The sequence below is a fragment of the Buteo buteo genome, chromosome 11, assembly GCF_964188355.1.
Source record: "Buteo buteo chromosome 11, bButBut1.hap1.1, whole genome shotgun sequence".
Lineage (NCBI taxonomy): Eukaryota > Metazoa > Chordata > Aves > Accipitriformes > Accipitridae > Buteo > Buteo buteo.
The window spans coordinates 10,477,095-10,498,120 of record NC_134181.1 but is presented as its reverse complement, the minus strand read 5'-3'; the positions used below and the strand labels follow the sequence as shown (position 1 = coordinate 10,498,120).

At 39.6% G+C, this 21,026-nt stretch overlaps 2 protein-coding genes across 3 annotated transcripts; one reads left to right on the top strand and one right to left on the bottom strand.

Moving 5' to 3' along the window:
- Nucleotides 1-175: 175 nt before the first annotated feature.
- On the bottom strand, nt 176-3,328 carry LOC142036635 (chemokine-like factor). 2 transcript variants are annotated; one of them, XR_012652174.1, is made up of 5 exons: nt 3,162-3,328; nt 2,901-3,059; nt 2,189-2,284; nt 1,777-1,898; nt 176-573 (listed from the first exon to the last, which is right to left on the bottom strand). XR_012652174.1 is itself a non-coding variant. In XM_075040007.1 (4 exons), exons 1-4 carry the CDS (start codon nt 3,237-3,239, stop codon nt 469-471), a joined length of 438 nt encoding a protein of 145 aa, XP_074896108.1. In that variant the 5' UTR covers nt 3,240-3,324; the 3' UTR covers nt 176-468. The 2 variants fall into 2 exon arrangements, 1 of the variants encoding a protein (XP_074896108.1); XM_075040007.1 differs by lacking the exon at nt 1,777-1,898 and having other exon boundaries at nt 3,162-3,324.
- A 34-nt stretch (nt 3,329-3,362) lies between these two features.
- Nucleotides 3,363-17,789, top strand: TK2 (thymidine kinase 2). Its single transcript, XM_075040001.1, has 10 exons — nt 3,363-3,540; nt 4,097-4,134; nt 5,011-5,085; nt 6,530-6,583; nt 8,162-8,251; nt 9,706-9,779; nt 15,326-15,414; nt 15,723-15,802; nt 17,104-17,184; nt 17,584-17,789. The coding sequence occupies exons 1-10, from the start codon at nt 3,378-3,380 to the stop codon at nt 17,680-17,682; spliced, it is 843 nt and encodes a 280-aa protein (XP_074896102.1). The 5' UTR covers nt 3,363-3,377; the 3' UTR covers nt 17,683-17,789.
- Nucleotides 17,790-21,026: the final 3,237 nt, after the last annotated feature.

The window sequence follows — 21,026 nt, the reverse complement described above, 5'->3', positions numbered from 1 at the left end:
AGCAGTAAAGCATTCACGCAGCATGAGAGACTCACCAGCCAGGACACTGATCTATGCCACGAGGAACGCAGGTAAGGGTGAAGAAAATGTGTTCCCAAAGATGCTTACTGGTACCTTAAATCAAGTAATTTTTACTTCAAGTGGTCTTAATAAATAAATAAATAATGCACTTAGGCCTATTTGTATTTTCTTTTTATTACAGAGAGACAAGTCTGAAACATTTTCATACAGGTGAAAATGTAATTAAGTTTAGAAAACCAGGACAATTTTCTGTGAAGCTCATACTGGTGAAATTGCAACACTGAAACTCCATTTGTAAGCGTAAGAAAACTTAGGAACAATACTTTCAAAAATGTACATAAAGGCACAGGAAATTCAAAGGTGAACACCTGACAATACAAATTTTTTAAAAGGGAACAGTAAAGCGGTCATCAGTGAGAAAAGTGTTCTTTCACTAAAATGGTAATCTTATTTCGCAGGAATATTCCTTCCTCTTGGTGCACCAAGGCTAATCTTCTGGAAAAGAAGAACTGCATCGACAACACAGAGAACAAGCAATACAAGGCCAAACACCTGTAAAAATAACAATAATGTTACTTTCCCCATAGAATCTCTTATCTTCTATTGTAGTTACTCCTCTACCGTTCCTCAAAGAAGCAGTAAACACATCTTCCTAACTTGCTTCTGGCCTTCTAAATATATGTGTGATGTGAGACAGCTGATAAATTAAGTAACATCTGTATTTAAATCCCCTACAGCAGTCTACACCCTGGCTTTTTTTGCTGTTTGTGTGATGCCTTGGAGGTGATGTATTCTCCTTGAAAGCTAAGCTAATGCTGCATTATGCTAGACAGTGCTTTTATCCTAAATGAAAACCCTTCTGTCTCTTCAAGGACTGCCTAATTAATGGTATCAGCGTGGAGAAAAGTCAACATTTGTAGAAACGAGCCTAGCAGGAAAAAAAACAGTGCTCCTCTCCTCTGAAGCTCTGAATGAGAAACATGTTTCAAATTAATTGAAGAAAATGTATGTTAAGTATTTAAAAAATATAAAACTTCAGGCAGGCAACTGGCAAAAGAGCTCCTGAGTTAACTCACTCAGCTCTTGCCCTTTGGCCCGATCCCACATGCACACAAGTTTTTTTTATGCGAGCATGTTTTAAAGTGGAATTATCTGGTCAGTGGGAGTAATGCTAAGGCAAGCTCTTTCAGGAGACCACAGTTCCAGGCAGTTTGCGCCCTAGGAGCGCAGGCCTCGGGGGCAATTCTGTTTCTCCCAACATTGAAGATGTCATATGTCCTGCCCGAACTTGTTTTCCAAGCTGCCTGCTTAGTCTCCTGCTTCCAACTTAACTTCACAGTTGAGAATATAAATTAGATTCTAGCATAGCCCGTCACTTTATCAGAAAGTCTCCTTTTTGCTTTGGATGTCGTTGCCAGCAAAGACATCAGCTTTCCACCTCATTGCCTCTTAAGCTGATTTTGAAAAACCCATGTGGCAAGTTCTGCGTTTCTTTTGGTTGCTCATCACATTTTAGCTTATCTTGTACTTCAAGAGACTTAAATACATTCAAAACTGATTCCCCCCGCCCCCCCTTATTATTAATGTTAATTAGTTTTTACTTGAATTAAAAATACCAGTTGTTTAAACTATTAAACTGGCTTGATCTTAATGGCACAAAAATCTTACAATCATAGTCTGAAAAAACCTTTTTAACTGGTGTAATTTCTCAGTTTGTGTCAGAAAAAAATAATATACACATCAGGAGGGAGGTACCAGCATGTCTATTAAGAAGTTTCAACTCTTTTTAGCAGGATTGTAGGCATTTCTTCTTAAACAGTGTAATCAGACTGGATAGTCCTAAAAGAGCCAGCGATTCTCCCACCTAGAATTTCAAGCTGTGGAAGCAAATGCAGGTTACTCAGTTAAACTTTAGGAGTTTTCAGTCTTAGTACTTCTCTGTAGTAATTCCTAAGTCTAGTAATATCTTTAAATTACTAGTGATTTGAGGATTATATTTTTTTTTAGTGAAATACATTGAATGTGTGTTGACTTTTGTTTGCGACTTCTGCATATGTTTTTCCATGACAGAGTTGTTTCTGTGGTCTTACTGCAATGGAAGTATACCAAGAGGTTCACATCGTGTCTACTGTAAGAACTGAAATTTGTTAATAATTTTCCTACTTACTCCTCCAGCCAGTGTCCCATTGTTGGTCTTGATTATTATTGCAAACAGGCACACAATGAGGAGGAACAACGCTGCAATCACCGAGTTGAAAATATCCTGAAACAGCCAGTGGAAGCAAAGTATTTATTCTGAAATACACACCTGAAGAAGAACGTGAACAGCTCCCGATCTTGTATGCATCATTAAGAATTGCTGTTTTACTATGAAAAAGGCATTACACTCGTATCCACCCAGGATCGACAGTGACACCCAGTGGTTTGATGTTAGAAAGAGCGTTTGTGAGAAAAACTTCCTCATTTTACCCACCTTCTTTTCTGGCAGGCAAATTTATGCAACTTGGCTGCGCTCGGCAGACTAAACCAGCAAATAAATTTAAAAAAGGGAGGTAAGAGGAGACCTCGTTAACGCTGACGTGAAAGCACATCTTTAGTCTGTGATGTGAAAGATGAAAAGTACAGCGCTATCAGGTTGAGCAAATGATGCTCATTACCGGAGGGACTGCTAACGGATGCGAGCCAGCTCTTTAGGAGCCGATGCGAGAGAGCACAGCACTGTCGCCTCTGTCAGGAGAAACCGGCTCCACGAAAGCGAAGTCCTGCTTTTTGTCTTTAGCTCCACGGAAGCGGCGACCGGGGGGTGGCCGGCAGCCCCTCGGGGGGGCACTCCCAGAAGGGGTCGCGCCGCTTCCCCCGGAGGGCCGGCCCCTACTCACCGCCAACGGCCAGAAGAGCCACCTCAGCCTCTTGTCCAGCTTTAGCAAGTACAGCAGGAAAAACAGCGCCGTGATGACCGTCTCCATGAGGGCCAGGGCGGTGTACGCCCCGCCCGAGCGGGACGCCACGAAGCAGAGGAACGTTACAAACGCCACCACCTGAGGGGACAGAAACGGTCACCGGCGGCGGGGGGTTAGTGCCCCGCCGGAGCCGCCCCCTCGGCAGCGGAGAAAGCCCGGCCCGCTCCCCTCCGGGCCTACCGCGCGGGCGATCTTCACAGCGCCCCGCGGGGAGCGGAGGAAGCCGCTGTCCCACCGCTTGTCCGCCGCCGCCGCCATGGCGGCCGGTCCGGTGCGGGCGGTCCCGCGCCCCTCAGCCGCCAGCGGCCCCGGCCCTGCCCGGCGGCGGAAGTGAGCGCGCGGCGGGCGGAAGCGGGGCGGGGCCGGGGCCGCGGCCGGTAGCGGCGGGGATGGGCCATGTGGCGGCTGGGCGCGGCCTGGGCGCTGCGCGGGGCCCGGGGCCGGCGGGGGGCGGGGAGCGGCGCGCCGGGAGCCGCCTGCGCGGGCGGAGCGGCCGCGGGGTCCTCGGCGGGCGGCCTGGCGCTGCGGGCCCGGCCCGGCCCGAGCGGCGCTGGAGGCTGTAAGTCCGGGCGGGCGTCGCAGGCGGACGGGCCGGGCCGGGCCGGGGGTGTGGGGGTGTGTTTGTGTGTCGCGGTCGCGGCGCAGCGGTGGGAACCCGCTGGGAAGGGCGGAGGGGACGTGCGGGAGCGGCGGCCGGGGAGCGGACAGCCCCCCTCCGCACGCGTTGCCGTTTCGGCGCTGCCCGAGCGGTAAACAGGATGCGGTGGGGAGTGTGAAATTCTCTTTTTTTTTTTTGCCCAATGGAAACTAACTGGAGAGCAGTCAGCGTGACAAAAATCTGCTGAAAGAGCGTAGGCGCTCACCGTTCGACTCGTCGTAGTGCCAAGGAGAATGGAGAACTTGGGCTAAAACTGTGTCAGCGTGTGCCACAGCGTGTCTGTTACATGACCCAATGATTACATAAAACCTTAAAGATCGGTAATTTAGCAGATACTCATACTGAGCAATAGAGAGCCTAAAAACTTCATGGAGGGGCTCACCGTAAGAGGCTCAGTATAACTGTAAGTTAGGAAGACCTCCTTCTTGGTTGTAACCCCTGTTTATTTCCATTCTAGATAAACATCTGATAAAAGAAGGTGATAGAAAGACGGTTGTAAGTATTTGCATTTGTTCAGAAAACTGTATAAAATGTGCAAGCTCTAATGTTGTTATAATCTGAGTTGGACAGGGCTGTTTTACTGAGTGCTGGTCAGGTGGGAGGTCCCTTACTGGGTCTTAATTCGGTGCAAACCCACGCTTACCAAGTTCTGTAAATCACAACAAAGCCGTGAGGGATTTGTGCAAAAGCATGGTATTGTGTAGGGACAAGTGTCAGTCTGGCGTCAGTGTTGCGTGTGTAGCATTGGAGTTGCCCTACACAGCCCTGCCTGTGAGGGTTGTTTTTTATTTTATTTTTATTTTTTATTTGGAATCTAATTACTTTAAGCTATAAATTATTTTAAGACAGCTGAAACAAAATTCTTTCAGTTTACTGTAACTGTGCAGGTTTCTGAAAATAAAAATCTAATGCATGTTAATGTTTAAGCTATCTATTTAATGGATACTGAAATTACTACTTCAGTTGGACTTTATTTTAAGTTGAAAAGGTGAAGTCTCTGAGGTGAGTTGTGGCAGACAGGGTAGAGGAGCAGCAGCACAGCGGGTGACCCTCTGAAATGCGTGGGGGCCATGGGAAGGGGGTGGGAAGCTGGAAGAACTGGCAGGCTGCTGACTCTGCAGGGGGTACCAGAAAGTAAGGTTGCCCCTTGCCTGGTAAAGAGACGGTTGGTATATGTATGTCAGGGAAAGAAAAAGTGGTGGTCTACGGGGAGTCACAAAATCCAAACTGATCCCCAATGTCTTCCTATAAACTAATCTATTTACATTATAAGGAAATAGTATGTTTGATATGGAAAGAGTATATTTTTACATCGGCCGTTCACTACTATGTGATAGCATGATTTTTAAAGGTGATACTGTTTTTCTGCAGATATGTATAGAGGGGAACATTGCAAGTGGAAAAACAACATGCCTGGATTATTTTGCACAAACTACCAGCATTGAGGTACTGGATGTACATTTCTTTGTCTTTATTTACATCATTCTGCAGTTGCTTGTCTTGACAGAATTGACAGTTAACTTTTGAAGTGTTGTCCTTTCTTCAGCTAATGAGAAAGGAGCAGCAGGTTGTGAGCCAGTGCCCTTATTGGTGCACATGTTTAGGCGCCCCCCCCCCCCCCCCCAACTATTTATAGTCAAATTGTAGAAGAGAGATTTAGATCATACGTAATATAGTACTGGATGACAAAATATCAGTAAAACCTGTGGATTAGAGTTTGTACCTCTGTAAAATAACTGCAACCCACGTGGATTGGGCATGTTTGGGCATGCTCGTTTGCTCTTTCATGTCACTTAAATCTTAGATATATCTTGTAAGAAGCAAAGTAGAGACAAAGAAGTAATGATGTAAAAATACTGATGTCATGTAACTGAGATCCCAGTAAATTGATGGCTTTTTTAAAAAATGAAAAATCTGTTAGAATTCTTTCTGGAGATTTCTTAGACTGTGATGGTATTTGATTTCATATTGCTTAGAACAAGATTAGGGGAAGGGCAGGCTTACTATATTTTAAACAAAATCAAGGTCAAACCTCAGTGAGCAATTGCTTTTGTGTACGTCAGATATTAATACTTTTCCTGGCAGATCTGGAAACACATTTGATAATAAGTCTCAGGATTCCTCATGGAAATGGTGGGTTGCCAGATGTTATTTGGTAATGTTATTTTGGTGACAGGAATGATCCTTATGGAGTAAGTAACTACTAACTCAAAGGACAGCAAACTTCAATTTGCATATAGTGCAACATTTTTTAAAAGCTAGTTAACTTCCCAGGCTTACCAGATTCTCCTAGGCCTGGCTGTGCAGTGTCGTTGGGCTTTTAGACCCTGTTTGAACCAGATAAGTCACCTGCGATTTTACTTGCTCAGGGTAGAAGCTTTCTGATTAATTTCGTAAAAGTTTTGATTACATTTTGTTTGTTAGATCACAAAAATAAAATGAAAAGTAATATGATAGCGTTCTGATTCTCTCTTCCTTTGCTGAGAAGTGTTAATTTGTGAGGGAATGAGCAGGTCATTGAAATGCAGTCAGTGCTCAGCTGAGCCATTCTTGCCCTTACATTGCACTGATTTTTGCTCAAAAAAGTGCCAGAAATTATATCTAGGCTCGTTAGGTAATCAATCCAGTGTTTTATTTTGGAGGTTTAAAAATGCTAAAAAGATGTCGTATAATGACGTTTCTCTATTTTTTTTAACTGTGTCGATTATTACCTTTTGTATTACAGTATTCAGTGCTGTTTTTTGAAGAGGGATGAGCTTTCCAGTGCAAGTCCTGAATACTCTGACTTACTGAATGGAGTATTCATTAGAAGTGGTTGTAGACTTGTAGGGTAAAATTACGTATTTTGAATCTAAAACACGTTTAACATGGGCTAATTCTTTTTAACAAGGTTTTGACAGAACCGGTGACTAAGTGGAGGAATGTTCGTGGTCATAATATCCTGGTAAGTGGCACAAATTAGTTCTACAATTACAATTACTGTTCTTCTAGTCCGACATGCATGAGGACTTCTTACCAGTCAGCAAAACTGTTACAAAAGGTGTGGTCATAATCTTATACAGCAAAAAATAAAGCTCCATGATGCAAAAGATATTTTACTGTGATTAAGACATGCGTATAATAGAAACTTTGCATATAAAATGTGGTTTCAGCAAGTACTGGGTCTTTTATTTGGTATGAGCTAAAGAAACTCACAGAAAGGTAAGCCCTGAGTGTGACAGTTGTTTCTAAATCTACTTATGCCTATTTCAAAGAAGGAAGGAATGTCTTTGCTATTAAATTACCTCAGAAAGTGAGAGGTGCATCTGATCGGTTAATATTGTTTGACTGCTGAAGATACGGAAAATTCAGTCTTGTGAGGTGTTGAGAGCCTCTGTTGTCTTTTGAGTAGTCATCGCTTCTTGGAACCATTCCCCATAAGTATGTCCCTTTGTCACAGCTGTGCTTGGAGACAGCAGTCAGGGCTCTGACTACATCTGCAGATAATGCTTTTGCTGGGATGGTTGAAGTGGTTTCTGACGTCAGTCTTCCCTGCTTGTATGATCATCTCCATCGCAAAAAATCTCATTGCTGGCTGAGATGGGTACCTGTGCTCAAGATCATGTGGAATTTGCTGTCAGCACAGCAGTGTGGATACACTCCAAACCACATGTGCCCTAACGCGTATTTGATGTAATTACTGCTAGCATAGGTCCTCTGGAAAAGTAAATTCTCCCTACTAGGAGTTGCTGATGCTTTACTTTCTTACTATTAGTAGAGGGATGGGGCATGCTTGGCTGTGTCGCACATTATCTCGGCAATCTGTGCACTTCAGCATACTTTCTCATTCTGATCTTGGACAAGGAGACAAGGAGGAGGTCAGATCTGTGGACTGAAGCCATGCTGCTGACTTAAAGCTTGTCACCTCAGCAAATAGACACTGAGCGATGTTTTATTTTGAGTCAGATCTTTTCTCCGTGTTGCAGGATAGACTGTTGCTTGTATGTGTGTGTGGAATTGCAGCAATCAGAAAGAGTGGAAGATCTGAGAACTGCTTTGAGGATCCTTTGGGAAGAACAGTTGTCTGTGTTAAAAGACACCTTTTCTGAGGCCCAGAACATACTTACTGGAACCATATTTGCATTTCTGGATGGACTGGGTGTACTGAGAGTCTGTCAGTGCACAAAAATAGAGTAGCAGACATGTTTTTTTCAATTATTAAATGTATTTGAACTGTCTCATATGAGCTATGCCTTGGTGCTGGCTGTTCCAGGTGCAGAGTAACTAATTCCTATTGACTTCAGTGAGCATTCCAAGTGCCCCACTTAAGTGTCTCCAAGGACCAGGACTGTAATTCTTATATCTGCATTGTGGAGAGCAAGCGATCCCTTAATTCTTCTCAAACCTGGTGTCATCTGTTTTAGTGCACTACTTTTAGCAATTCTGTTGAAGTGCAAAAGCTTACGAAATACCCAACTTCACTTTTTTTGCTGTTTGACTGAACTGAAATGTCTGTCTGTCTTGCTTCTATCTCTAACCCCAGGGCTTAATGTACCAAGATGCATCAAGATGGGGGATAACGTTACAGACTTACATACAGCTTACAATGCTGGAGCAGCATACCAGACCAATGGTAAATAAACATATTTTTCTTTTAATTTAAAAAGGAGTTAGATGCAGTTATAAGTAATAAATGTTTTTAACCTCATATCCAAAAGTTAAGATGCTGTTTACGTTCCTTTTTTGTTCCTGCAGTGAGTGTGAATTTTTGTGGTGCAGAGACATTGTTGATATGCTCAGCTCGTGCTCCAGGGGTGAAACGTCCGCTTCCTACCTGCTCAGAACTTTTACTTCCCCAAACTAATACTGCTTTTTTTTGCACCACCCTTATGAGCTAGACTTGCACAAATCTCTTCCTCACCACACATCAGTGACTTGTCTGTAATTGGTCTCGATATAAATTTAGCTATTTCAAATCTTTGGCAAACATTAGGTAATCTTAAAGATGGTGTTAGTATTCATTCTGCTGCTCCATGCTGTCTAGCACAAATTTAGCCATTGCTTTTTGTGTTTGTCCAAAATACTTCCACTAAAATTTCTACTGCTTTTTTTCAGATGGTTTGCATCATTTTTTCCCTTGTCATTTTTTCTTTTCCTGTATCGATTCACACACTCTACCTTTTTATCAGGACCTGTTCATTTTTCTTTCCATCAAACACCTGTTGTTACATTCTGTGCTAAGTCCTCCATTGCCTGATTACAAGATCTGATCTTAGGTGGCATGCCTATACCTTAATGATTGTTCTTGCATTGTATTTTGTGAGTTTGTGTCAGGGCAAACTTTCAGAAGTACTACATATGATAGGGATACCGCACATACAATCATTAGCTTTTTGGAAGAGGTGTTTTTTTCGAGATAATAGAAATCTCATTCTGTTGCAGAAAATGTTCATTCAAAAATTCCTGAGGATCGCCCTGCGTTTCAGTCTGTGCTTTGCTGTCATTTGCGCCTTGCTGGAGCAATTGTTGCTTCCGTGGTCATTAAAGTGCAGAATACCTGGTTGGAAAGAGCTCTGCCATGGTTGCTGTGCTCTGCAGGGGCCAGAGAGTGTCAGAGAACCTCTCTTCTCCAAAATGAAGTGCTGTTTGTTTGAACACATGCACAACTGGCTAAGGCCAGTGCTTTGTCAGTTGTAATTATTTCTTTAAAAAGTTCTGTGTTCTTGTTACAGTTTTTCTGATGTTAGGCCTGTGCTGTTGACACAGTGACACACCTGAAGGTGGAAGTTCCTGTTGCTCTGCAAATCTTAAGTGGATTGCTGCTTTTTTGTACCGCTGGTTAACTTCAGGTGCTCAGCTGAATACTTTTGCAGTTACCTTTGAAACTTGTGTATGAAAAACAGATTAGTTATGTAGGTGTTTAATAATGCAGTGACCGTAAGTAAGATAAGGATTCTTCTTTTTATCACAAGATCTGGAAGAACTGAAAATGTTAATGTATTTCATAATGTAAAGGACATGATGTGAAATAAGAGCTTGAAAAGAAACAAACATGCGGAAAAGTGACTGTCAAGTTTTATTTTGTAGATTTCCCCCATAAGAATGATGGAGCGATCAATTCACAGTGCAAAATACATTTTTGTAGAAAATCTGTATCGAAGGTATGCTATATGGTTTTCTACTTTACTTTCTTGGCTTAATTAGATTTAAAAAAATATAATCAGCTGATGATTTCTGTGGTAATTTGGATGCAAGTGGTCTGTAAAATCTGTCAGTTCTGTGTTGGAGTGGCAGTGTGTTTTGTATGGGACGTGGTGCCCACTGGTAGAATAAAACCTGTAGGACATGGGCCAGGTGAGAATCTTTTTCAGAAGCGCTCTTGTATATTTAGAACATCTTATTATTTAGAACACCGTTTATTGAAGTTACCTGCTCTCCAGCTGAATACAAAAGTCTTGCTTAAATCAAAGCAAACACATACTGAACAGGTAAAAAATCATGAGGATATAACGAATAAGACTAGGAGGGAGAGAGCTAGATAGCGTTATCCAACCTTGCATCCAGGATTGGCATTTCTTGCAAGTGTGAACTTGACTGACAAGCAGGAACTTGAGTCACATGCTGTTGCTCAGAAGCAGGATTCATATGATCAAAATAGACCGCAAACCTTCATAGGCTAGTAAGTAAAGAAAGAACAAGAGCTGTTTGTCTCTAAATGTCACTTTCTGAATCAGATCCCCACCTCCAGGTGTGCTTGGGCCAGGGGTAGAGCAGTTGGGTCTAAACTGGGTTATTTTGTTCTGGGGGATAAGATTGTGGCCTGAAATAGAAAAAGCATTTATTACCTGGCTGATGTATAACTTGCCCATCCCATACTAACTAAAATAGTGCAGTAATCAGTGCTGATTTTTTTGTTTTGTTTTGTTTTGAATGCTGACCTTCTATTGAGAAGTGCGTGTAACAGATTGTTGTTTAATGGATTTTTCAGTGGTCTTAAGGGACAAAACCAGTTTCTTGCCCCTGTCTGCAGGGAGAATGGCTGCGTGCCACAAGATGGCATCCATGCTACATAAGCTCCTAGGCTGTTACTGGAACTGCTTTGAAAGTTGGGAGACACAGTAAGATGCGAGGCAAACAGAAAGAGATATTACTTATCTCAGTCTGCATACAATGGAAGTATACTGGAATGTCTTTCTTGTTTTTAATTATTGACTTTTTTTTTTCCCCCGTTGTAGACAAAGTGCTTTTGTCCCAAAGACTGAGAACTTTGTTGCTATGAGGCTGTTCACTTTTGTCAACTCTATGTATTAATTTTGTAATAACATTTTTAAGGGCATCTAAGATGTTTTGTGGCTTCAGCACTTTTTAATGTTGGACAGAAGGCATTTGCATTGTTTTGTTACAGCAAGCTAGAAGCCAGCTGATGCTACCAATAACAAACCAAAATATGATACAAGGGTTTAAAAAAGGATTATAAATAAAACAAGGAAAAATTGGGGCTACGTGAAAATAGCCATTTTGAGTCACATTAGAAAAATAAGTAAATCTGTCCTCCCTTACATCCTGTCTCCAGCGATGGCCAAAAGTACTTGAAAAGTGTGTGAGAACAGGGTTAGCATTTATGGTAATTTCTGAGTATATCCAGTAACTTAGGGACTTCCTTGTTCAGCAGCGGTTTCTCTGTATTTAGTAACCCAGAGGGCATGTATTTTCCATGAACCTGTCCAGTTTTCCCCTAAGTCTGTGTAAACCTCTAGTTTCCAGGACATCCTATGGCAAGCAGTTCTATAGCTTTACTCCATGTTGTTTGATCACTGCCCTATCCTATGTGTTGTAGTTCTTTAAAGATCATCTAGACTTGTCTCAAAAACTAAAAGTTACGTCTGTGTACAGGAAAGAAAATGGCATCTAAGAAGAGAAAGGATGATAATGGGAGTATGGAAATAGTAGTAACAACTATAGTAGAAACAAAGACGATTTGAGAGTTATGAAAGCATGTGAAATCTCAGACTAGGAGAAAGTATTGTAATGCAGAGGCAGTACCCCTGTGACTTAAAACAACTACTGTAGAGCCCATATTGGCGTGCAACGAAAGTCATCTTAGTAACTGCAGGTTTGTTCATCTGCTTCAGTATTTAGCACAACTTCAGAACAAATGATGAAGGAAAGAATAACTAAAGCTTTGGACAAAAGTTAAAGTCAGTGACCAACAACACATCATGTTAGACTAATCTAGTAATTGTGTTTTGTAAAGTGTCGTGTCGTGTCCCCGTCCCCCGTCCCCTCCCCAAACAAAGGCATTCTCATCGATCTGAATTGAAGTCACATATTATCAAGGAGGTTTTGGGAGACTTGCATGAATGATTATTCATAAGTGCAGAAGCTGGTGTTGTAATGTGATAGGAAATCCCATTGAAGGGAGATACTGAAAGGGCACGTATCAGGCTGGAAGGAGGTTACTCCTGTTGGATCAGCCTTTGGATTGATGCGTTGGTACCAAGGGTGAGAGTATGCTGATAAATTCTGTCATTCAGTTGAACTGACAACAGAAATTTCAATTTGAAGAGGAAAGATTGTAAGTCAAAAAGCAGAAATATGTGTATCTTTTTATATATTTATAGATAAATAAAACTTTAGCACAAAATAACCCTAGTATTGCGTAGCTCAGAGAAGAGTAAATGTGACTTTTGCATTTATCTGGCAAAGGGCTTCCAGGAGGGAGATGGAAATATTGGTGCTTTTCTACACAGCTTTTATGAGAGCTTTTTAGCATTACTTTTTACACTTCTAACTGCTCGTTCATGATACATGAACTAGAACTAAAACTGAAACAGGCGTGATGCTGAGATACTGGCATGATCAAAAGAATGGAAGGCCTGTTTAAAGAGACAAAACCAGCTTGACATACTTGTATAGAAAGGTTGGGAGAATACACGTGTCACCTACAGACACACCGGGTGCAAACATAAAAAATGGGAGTTATTGAAATTGCAAGACTATACTAACAAAAGAATAATTAGATACAAAAAGGCTGTGGATATGTTAAGGGCTAAAAATTAGAAGATGGTGTCGTAGCCATCAGAGGAACAAAGAGAAAATACAAACTTTACACTTGATACTTTTATGTAGAAGGATAGTAGTGCCCTGTGGCAGGGGAAAGGCCTTACAACGTAAAACGATTGCTTCCCATGCTGTGCTTTATGTTCAACTGCTGCATGAAAATTTTAAAAATCATTCTTTAACTAAACGGACTTTGCAAAGGAAAATTCCTTTGTATCCTCCAGAGGCTTTTTCCTTCCTTGTTACTATTTCCTAGAAGGAACCTCCTGTCTCTGTAGGGGAGTGATCCTAATTTTTATGTAGGTTAGTCAACATGTGGAAATCATGCAGAGAACACAGGAGAGGTTGCCCGTTGTAGAAATTGAACGATGCCTGTCTGATGAAAGGTCTGGAAAACAAAACTAACCTGACATATCTTTAAACTTTGCTGAAAATGTTATCAATAAAAACCCTCAGGCTCAAGTTATTCAACAGGTATCTTCAGCAAAGGGGTTGTTAAATAGCTATATGGAAGGCATTGTCCCATTAAAACTATGTAAAAGTGAAGTAAAACTTTTTTATTCAAAATAAGACTCAGACTGGGGCAAGCATCCTGCAAAGAGCAGAGGTTATTTTCTGCTTTCTTTTCTGTAAGAGAAGGTATTGCTTAGGGTCCCAGTCTTAAAGGTGGAGAAGAATCCCTTGTTATCTCTAGTCTACACAAGCTCTTCTCCTTTAGGAGAATGATTAGTTTAAGCAAGGGATGAAGAGCTGTGGGAATATCAGGAATACCAGCTCTTCTTTGATCCAACGTCACTCAGTATTTGTGTTTTGGCGTTGCAGGCTTTTTCCCAGAGAGAGAAATAGAGTAAGATTTACGATGATGATGGAAGGCTTAAATTCTGAGCAATTGTTGTGAGCTTCTCCAGCATGCAGAGATGTGCAATCACAGTAAGAACTTGGACACTCATGCATATCTGAGTTTAGCACCAAAAGACATGCTCATGTTAGGTGTAAAACTTTAGAAGAATTTTAAATGAGTGCACGTGAGTATGCATGATATGTTATAGGGTAAGCAGTAGTAATTCACTTTGTCCCATTTGAATTCATAGTTATTTATGATAGAAAGCTCATTCCATTCATGTTTAACTTTTGCAGTAAAAACTTTACTTGGTAGGAGTCAAATGTCAGCAAACTTTGGAAATGAAAACATCCTTTTGTGCCTCCTACGTTACCTGTATCTTTATGGATCTTGAGCCTGATCCAGAATCCTCACAGGATTATCCAGGGGACTCCACTGATGCAGGCAGTGTGGGAGGCAAAGGCATGTTGTCTGCAGGGCAGGTCAATGCAGAATTGACCTGGATGTATATGACTTTTAGGGTAAGAATAGTGGAGCTTTTTCGTATTTCTAATTCCTTTTGACCTTCCTGTTTTCCCCATATATCTTGGAGAAAAGTAGCAGAATCAGTATTTGGCTTATGTATATGCCTGCTACCCAGAAACATATATAATTGATGTATTAGAAGAATAGTGGTGAATTGTGTTAGCCCATTTCTTGGGTGCTTTGGGAGGCAAGGTATTCAGCTGGATGGCAGATAAAGAAGGGAGGTGGTACAAATATGGGTTTTGCTTTCTTGCATACTTAAGCAGAAATATATTTCTGGATTGTCTTTACTCAGTTTTGCCAGTGATCAAAGCACGTTGCCAGGAGAATGGTTTAGAAATCTGTGGAATCTTTTCCTTCAGCACTACTTAAAATGTTGCAGCTGGTCTTAATCATTCAGCTAGAGAGGACAGGAGCCTCTCGACCCTATCTCTTTTTTTATGTTTCAGTTGCAGAGGCATTTAGGAAAGAGTGTGGAGTATGTGTTACTATCACCAGTTTTGAAGACAGAATAATGTAAAACTAGTAGTATTTGACTATTTAGGAATATGATAATAAATGAAGATTCCAATACTAGTAAAAACATAATATGTGATTCTTAGTACGTCCTCTATAGACTCCCTTTTACATGAGTTGTTTGATAGTTTATTATTCTTACTGAGATAACTTTGGGACAGTTGTCTCCAATATTGTCTGTGCTCTCTGAATACAGAGTTCAAATAAAGCATGTTGAATATTTCAGTACTCCTTCCACAAATGTTTCTTACAGTGGGAGTAAATTTTACTTAGTGTCATTATTTTTTCACTGCTCTTTACTATGGCTTCTGTAATGAATTGTCATTGCTGCCTAGTAAATTAAGCCTTTCTTGTGACATGCAGTGCAGTAGTTCAGATATATTTGAAATGAACCTGATATAAAGATCCTGAGCAATAAATACCATTGACACTAATTTGTTGTTATTGTATAAATGTCAATGTGGTAATGTTTTTCTTCTTAGTCACTAAGTAATTATTTCTTAACTGTAATGGGGAAAATAGCTTGTAACTGTTAATAATAGGAACTTTGTGTTTGGTTGGGTTTTTTTAAGAAAAAGATTTGGTCTTTCTGCTGTATAAACAATGCTTTATGAGGCCTTCAATTTGGGTGGGCATAATATTGGTCTTTTCATGTCACATATGCTGGAGTAAATTGGGAGTAATTCTAGTCAGGTGAAAAAAATACGAGTTTAGAATTGATCTGTGCATGCTGTTCAGTGAGTGATGACTTTTATGTTTATTCAGCGGAAAAATGCCAGAGGTGGATTATGTTGTCCTATCAGAATGGTTTGACTGGATCCAGAACAACACTGATGTTTCAGTTGATTTGATAGGTAAAATTTTGATGGGATCTGGAGGGCCATGTTTGTTGGGTGGGTTTCCTTACTTGGAGAAAAAACAGTTCTTGTTTCATGGGTCATAAATAATCACATTATTCAATATAAAGGTGGTTGCAATGTGTAGCATCAGACAGCATGAATTCATGAATGGTTCATGGGTTGATTAACAGTAATGCCAAAGGGGAGGTTCAGTGGTAGTACCCAAGTCAGGATCCTTTCCTTCTATAGTTTGTGAAGTAAGTTTCCTCTTTGCTTTTAAAGCTGATCCTTGAACATAACTATTACAATTTTTGTTATGACAGTATATCTTCAGACTTCTCCTGAAGTTTGTTATGAGAGGTTAAAGAGAAGATGCAGAGAAGAGGAAAAGATCATTCCTCTGGTAAGCAGTTCCTTCAATATATGTGGTTACAACGAGCTTTAAAAACATAATGATTCCAATCTAAATACTAAAATCATATCCTGAGTGCATTGCCAAAATGTGGTGCAGCTGTTTCCACTGCAAACTAAAACTTCAGTATTTAATTTTGATTTATTTAAAAAAAATTATCTATCATGCACACTGACTTGCCCAAGTGTTATGTTTTAGTAATCAGTGTACTATAGCTGACTGTTCAGGTGGAGTATTAATCAACTGTTAATCTTCTCTAAGATGTAAAAGGGCCATTGCTTTTGTATCATTAAATGGCATAAAAGGACCCAGTTGAAGCACAAATACCTGTGCATGCAGGTGCTGAAGATTTATGTGGGCACTTTCTGCTGTCTGCTGTTACTGGGATGTTTATGCATGAAAAGTGTCTCTGCTTGTGTCTGAAAAGCCGCAACTTCTTGAAAATTGTTAGCATGGGAATCTGCTTAAAAATAGACTGTAGTAACTGAATGATCACTTTCTGTGTCACAGTTTACAGAATGGCCTTTCATTAGAGTTTTCTCCTAAAGAAAGCCTAACCAGAAATAAATGTAGTTACAGAAGACATACTGTATACTAACTACAAGGGTATCTCTAGTGTTGGGTAGTTCAGTAGAAGACATTGTCAGTTGAAGATACATGGAAGAGTTAAATTTTGGCCCATGTGGAATTTTGCCTTGGAGAATAAATCCTCCATATAATGGATTTGAAGAGACATTGTGTTACTTTGCAGCTCTACTGAGGGTTGGGGGGGGGGAGCAATTATGAATGAAAAATGTTAAGTGGTCTCTGTGCTAAAAAAAACCAACCCAAAACTGATAGTTGATGACAGGCAGAAGTGCTTTTAGAGGAAATTGAGTCAGAGTTAGGAGAAGTGAACTGGGAATTTTAAGAAAGTGTATAGACACAGAGTGCCTTCAATACATATTCTTTGCAGTCTTGCCCTTTTTGTCCTTACTTCTCTTTGTTGTATTTTTCTCTGTAAAATCTTGAGCCACATTAACACTTATGGGAGAGTAACATGGTTCTTGATCTTAAAAGGAGCTGAGAGCCCTGTGCTTCTGTAAGCTGTGTCTTTGAGGTTCTTCATGGAGTAAAACCTTATACTGGAAATTAATTTTTCTCAGAAACCTTCTGATGCTTTTTATTTTTGTTAGTGGAAATATCTGATGCTGGCTTTTATATATAGTTCTTAACTACTTACCGAATGTATAAAAATTGCAATGTGTGTTTCAACTGTGGGCATATGTGTTATTTGAATGCCTCTTTTCTAGGACTATTTAGAAGCTATTCATCAGCTCTACGAAGAGTGGCTCATTAAACATACACTATTTGAAGTTTCCTGCCCAGTGCTTGTGAGTATTATTTTAGTTAACAACCAATTAAGCATATGGAGGATTGTACTCTTCAAATATTAAGTGTTACTTAGTGGTAAAAGTAAATAAATCTGCTTTTCTAATCACCTTTGGAGAAGGAAAACCTTGGAAAAATGTTTACAGCTATCCCTAGTGTATAGCATAAAAGTCTGATCTTACATCTCTTTGGTGGAATTTCAGGGTCTGTTCACTGTGATTGTTTGCAGGATCAGACATGTAGCTTTTCAATGAATGCCAAATTCTGAACAGAAAGCCAATTGGACAGATCTCTAGGAGTATATTGGTTTGGCTTCAGTGGTAGTCCTGTTCTATTTTGCTCAAAAGCAACCGTGTTTTATGGTGTCAATTATTTCTAAAGTTCATGTTCTTCTTTTCAAGGTTATTGGAGCTGACCATGACATGCAGAAAATGATAGAAAAGTATGAAGAAAACCGGGACCAAATACTAACTCCATATAATATGCAACACCATTTGTAGAAGGCTGCGGTGGTTGTATTTTAAAAAAAATATGTTTATGAAGTCTGATTTGGGGGCAATTTTGAGTATTTTTAATATTTCTAAATATAACTGGTTTTGCTTTTGAATTGTGCTTTGTGGAATGTTGTGGACTTACTGCTATGAAATGTTCAGATACAAGTCATAAACAGAATATAAGCCAATTCCCTTTCATGTTTTTAGGTTCTCCATCAGCTTTACTGTGTCAATTCTATTCAGCTAAAATATGGCCATTCCTCCCATTTCCCACTTCACTGCTGCTTCCTATAATAAACCTAAGTTTCTTATTTTTTTTTCCCCAAAGACAATCCTATTTTTGTAATTTGAAAGAAGTAGTTCCATACAGGAGGTGGGATGTCCTTTTTTGTTATTAGAAGAAGCAAATGAAGTGCATCAAGTCAAAGTAGCTTTGTTAAGTAGGTCTTACCAGGTTGAAACAGGAGGTCTTACTCTAATCCTACCTACACTAGTGCAGTTTCATTGAATTTAGTAAGTTTCTTCTGCTTTACATGAAATCCCAGTATAGCTGTAGTTCTGAAGATAACTATGCACTAGTATAGTCCCACTGAATTCAGTGGCAAAAAAAGAATAACGTTTTTTCTAAGTGATGGCAGAATGGCGCTGAGGCTTTTTTTTAAGCTAGGTTTTTAAAAGGGCTTATTTCTGTCTAGTGTTCATGAAGTCACCGGCCCTGCTATGGCTGAGTTGAGGATTAGTGAAAATACAGGGTGCACAGAACTATATTTGTTGTTCCTTTCAAATGGTTATAAAACCCCCTTGAATTAATTCATTTCTTAACTATTTTGGATTCTTTGATTGTACTTTTTTTTTATAAAGAAAAATACAGATGGTTCTTTGCATTTATATCTTCATCAGTTCATTGTGACTTACAGGTACTTGGAAAGTAGAGTAAAATAGTGGGGGTTTCATTCTTGCACTTCTTTGCTAAAGTGTTGAGTTGCCCTGAATTTCTGCTTTACCCTCTGAGTGTCATCTTCAAGATAATCCTTCTAATGCAGCAGTTCTGACTGTTTTCACATTACTTTTTCTGTTTAATTTGAGGGGAATGATTCTTGGAAGTACAGTATATAAATTTTTTTCTTCCATAAAAGTTTCATTGGTTTAATTGGAGCAAGCAAGGTTAACAGTGCTTTAAAACACACTTATATTAATATAGTTGCGCATCTGTCAGCTTTGTAGTGAATGCTCTTAAAAATGGCTGATGTCCATGACTACAGAACTTTGATCACTTATTACAGACATTTGTCTGTAACTTGCTGGAGGATATAAATTTTCAGTTACTCGTCTTTTCCATATTCTACCTGATTTTGAACAGTATCTGATGGTATTACTTCTGGAGATCACTGCTGTTATGTTGTAGGTAGCTCATTTTGTGGTATGCCTAAAAATCATTGTATTGAAATGAATGCACTGTTTTCCAAGTCAGGAAATGCAGTTCATTTCTTGTTATTTCTATCTAGTGGGATTTTTTTTTTTTTTAATTGGTACAACTTAATAATAATCAGTGCACTGAGAGAGCATTTCCTAGTGAAGTACTACATTAGTATACTAAAGCTTGTGAACCCAATATTGCCATTCTGTTGTTCTGTTGTAAATCTTTAGAATTCTAGCTTAAAAATAAGACTTTGTGTTAAGTAATTATCTTACTTATTGAAGCTTATTTGTAGGGGGATAGTAATCATTCTTGAAACCTTCTGTTCAACTTCAAAATTTTTTCTTCTGTAAGAGACCAAAGGAACTATTTCTTTGGAAATAGTTCTATAAATTTGAAATTCAGTTATCTGCAGTTTGTTCTTAATTCTAATTTCATTATGGGTTGTAGAAGCCAAGGATGTATATTTTGCAGACAGTCTAGAAAATATCACTTAGTTGTTTTGTACAGAGAATCTTACAAAGCATCTTGCTGTTATCTTTCAGCTTTTGAACAAAATTTATGCTTTTTGGTCAGATTTCCCTCCCCCCTTTGTTATATAAAAAAAAGTAGTTTGGATGGAGGTTATTGATACTCATAATTGTAATGAAATATAAAGGAATCATTTATATAACTTATTAAAAATTACAGATGTGATGGGTACAGAAAGCATGTTTATTTTATGTTTTGCTATTTGTTGATTGTCATGTATAGGTTTGCATATACAGGAAGATTGGGGTATTTGATGAAATCCAGGAACAAAACCAAACAGGTTGCTTGATGTGTGTCATAAATGTAAAATGTTTGCAGTCTGCTATAGATGTGTAGATAAAAATATTGCAGTAATCATAAATAGCTGGTTTTAAGCCTGGAATTTATTTGCTTTTGTTTCTTGAAATCTCTCAATTGATGAGGGGAGGGGAAAAAAAGGGCAATCGGCATTAGTCTGACATATATTTTGTTTCTTTTATGACTGTCTAAGCAGCAGTGATTGGGTAGCACGTTGCAAAATACTATAGGAAGTACTCATTTCTGTAGGCAGACTGAAAATCGGTACCAGTAGAATGGATAATACAAACAAGCTGCCATTTCTGTTGGCTTCTAAGATTTGGTCTGCAAGGTGGATGTAGCCTATACTTGTAGACTGAACCACACGTAAATGTTTTTGCATGCATTTTGGCTATTCTGGAGTATATTGTAGGATTACATGAGATGAGTAAAAATAGTGGGTTTTAATTACTTTTGCCACAGTGAGTTCCACATCATAACCACAATATGTGTAAAAAGTTATTATCTCCTCCTGTATTGCCTTTTCTTTATTACATACTTAGTCTGAACAGATGTCTTCTCCAGACTTTGGTATTTACTTTGTCCTGGTCAAGGTGTCTTAGCAAATCAGTAACATCTGGGAGCAGCATATAAATTGATTTGAAGTAAGATAGAGAGACTGGCAAAAATGAAAACCTTTAATAGTTGTGTTCTCTTAGCCTGGCCTTTTGTGTACTTTGTTTTAATACAGGAAGCATGTTTAGGAGATTTTCCTTGTTTGATTAAACATTTCAGAAGTGACTGTCCAAAACTGTAGGTCTTAAGAAACCTTGAAAATTGTTTTCACCAGTGTAATTAGCACACAAAACTACTGCCACGACCAGGAAATAATCCAGCATCTCTCTTCAGTGCACTTCCTCCTGCAGAGACTGTAGGAAGTGCTGGGTATTCTGCCATCAGTTGCTATGAAAAGACTCAGACCCGAAGCTCTCTTGTCCCTCTCCTAAGTAATGGCTCTCCTAGCAAGTTACTGTCCTGTTTCATGACTTGGAGAATCCAGTCCTTCCTGTAGTGTATGGAGGTTTAAGTAAACATTGTGCATTTCTAAAGCATGATAAAGTCAGGT

Bases quoted from the DNA above. Each gene is read 5' to 3' on its own strand.
- LOC142036635 (XM_075040007.1), bottom strand. From the start codon at position 3,239: ATGGCGGCGGCGGCGGACAAGCGGTGGGACAGCGGCTTCCTCCGCTCC. The intron at 2,285-2,900 runs GTGAGTAGGGGC...TGGCTGTTTCAG, and splicing joins GGCTCTTCTGGCCGTTGGCG to GATATTTTCAACTCGGTGAT. The intron at 574-2,188 runs GTAAGTAGGAAA...TTATTTTTACAG, and splicing joins ATGGGACACTGGCTGGAGGA to GTGTTTGGCCTTGTATTGCT.
- TK2 (XM_075040001.1), top strand. From the start codon at position 3,378: ATGTGGCGGCTGGGCGCGGCCTGGGCGCTGCGCGGGGCCCGGGGCCGG. The intron at 4,135-5,010 runs GTAAGTATTTGC...GTTTTTCTGCAG, and splicing joins AAGGTGATAGAAAGACGGTT to ATATGTATAGAGGGGAACAT. The intron at 15,803-17,103 runs GTAAGCAGTTCC...CCTCTTTTCTAG, and splicing joins AGGAAAAGATCATTCCTCTG to GACTATTTAGAAGCTATTCA.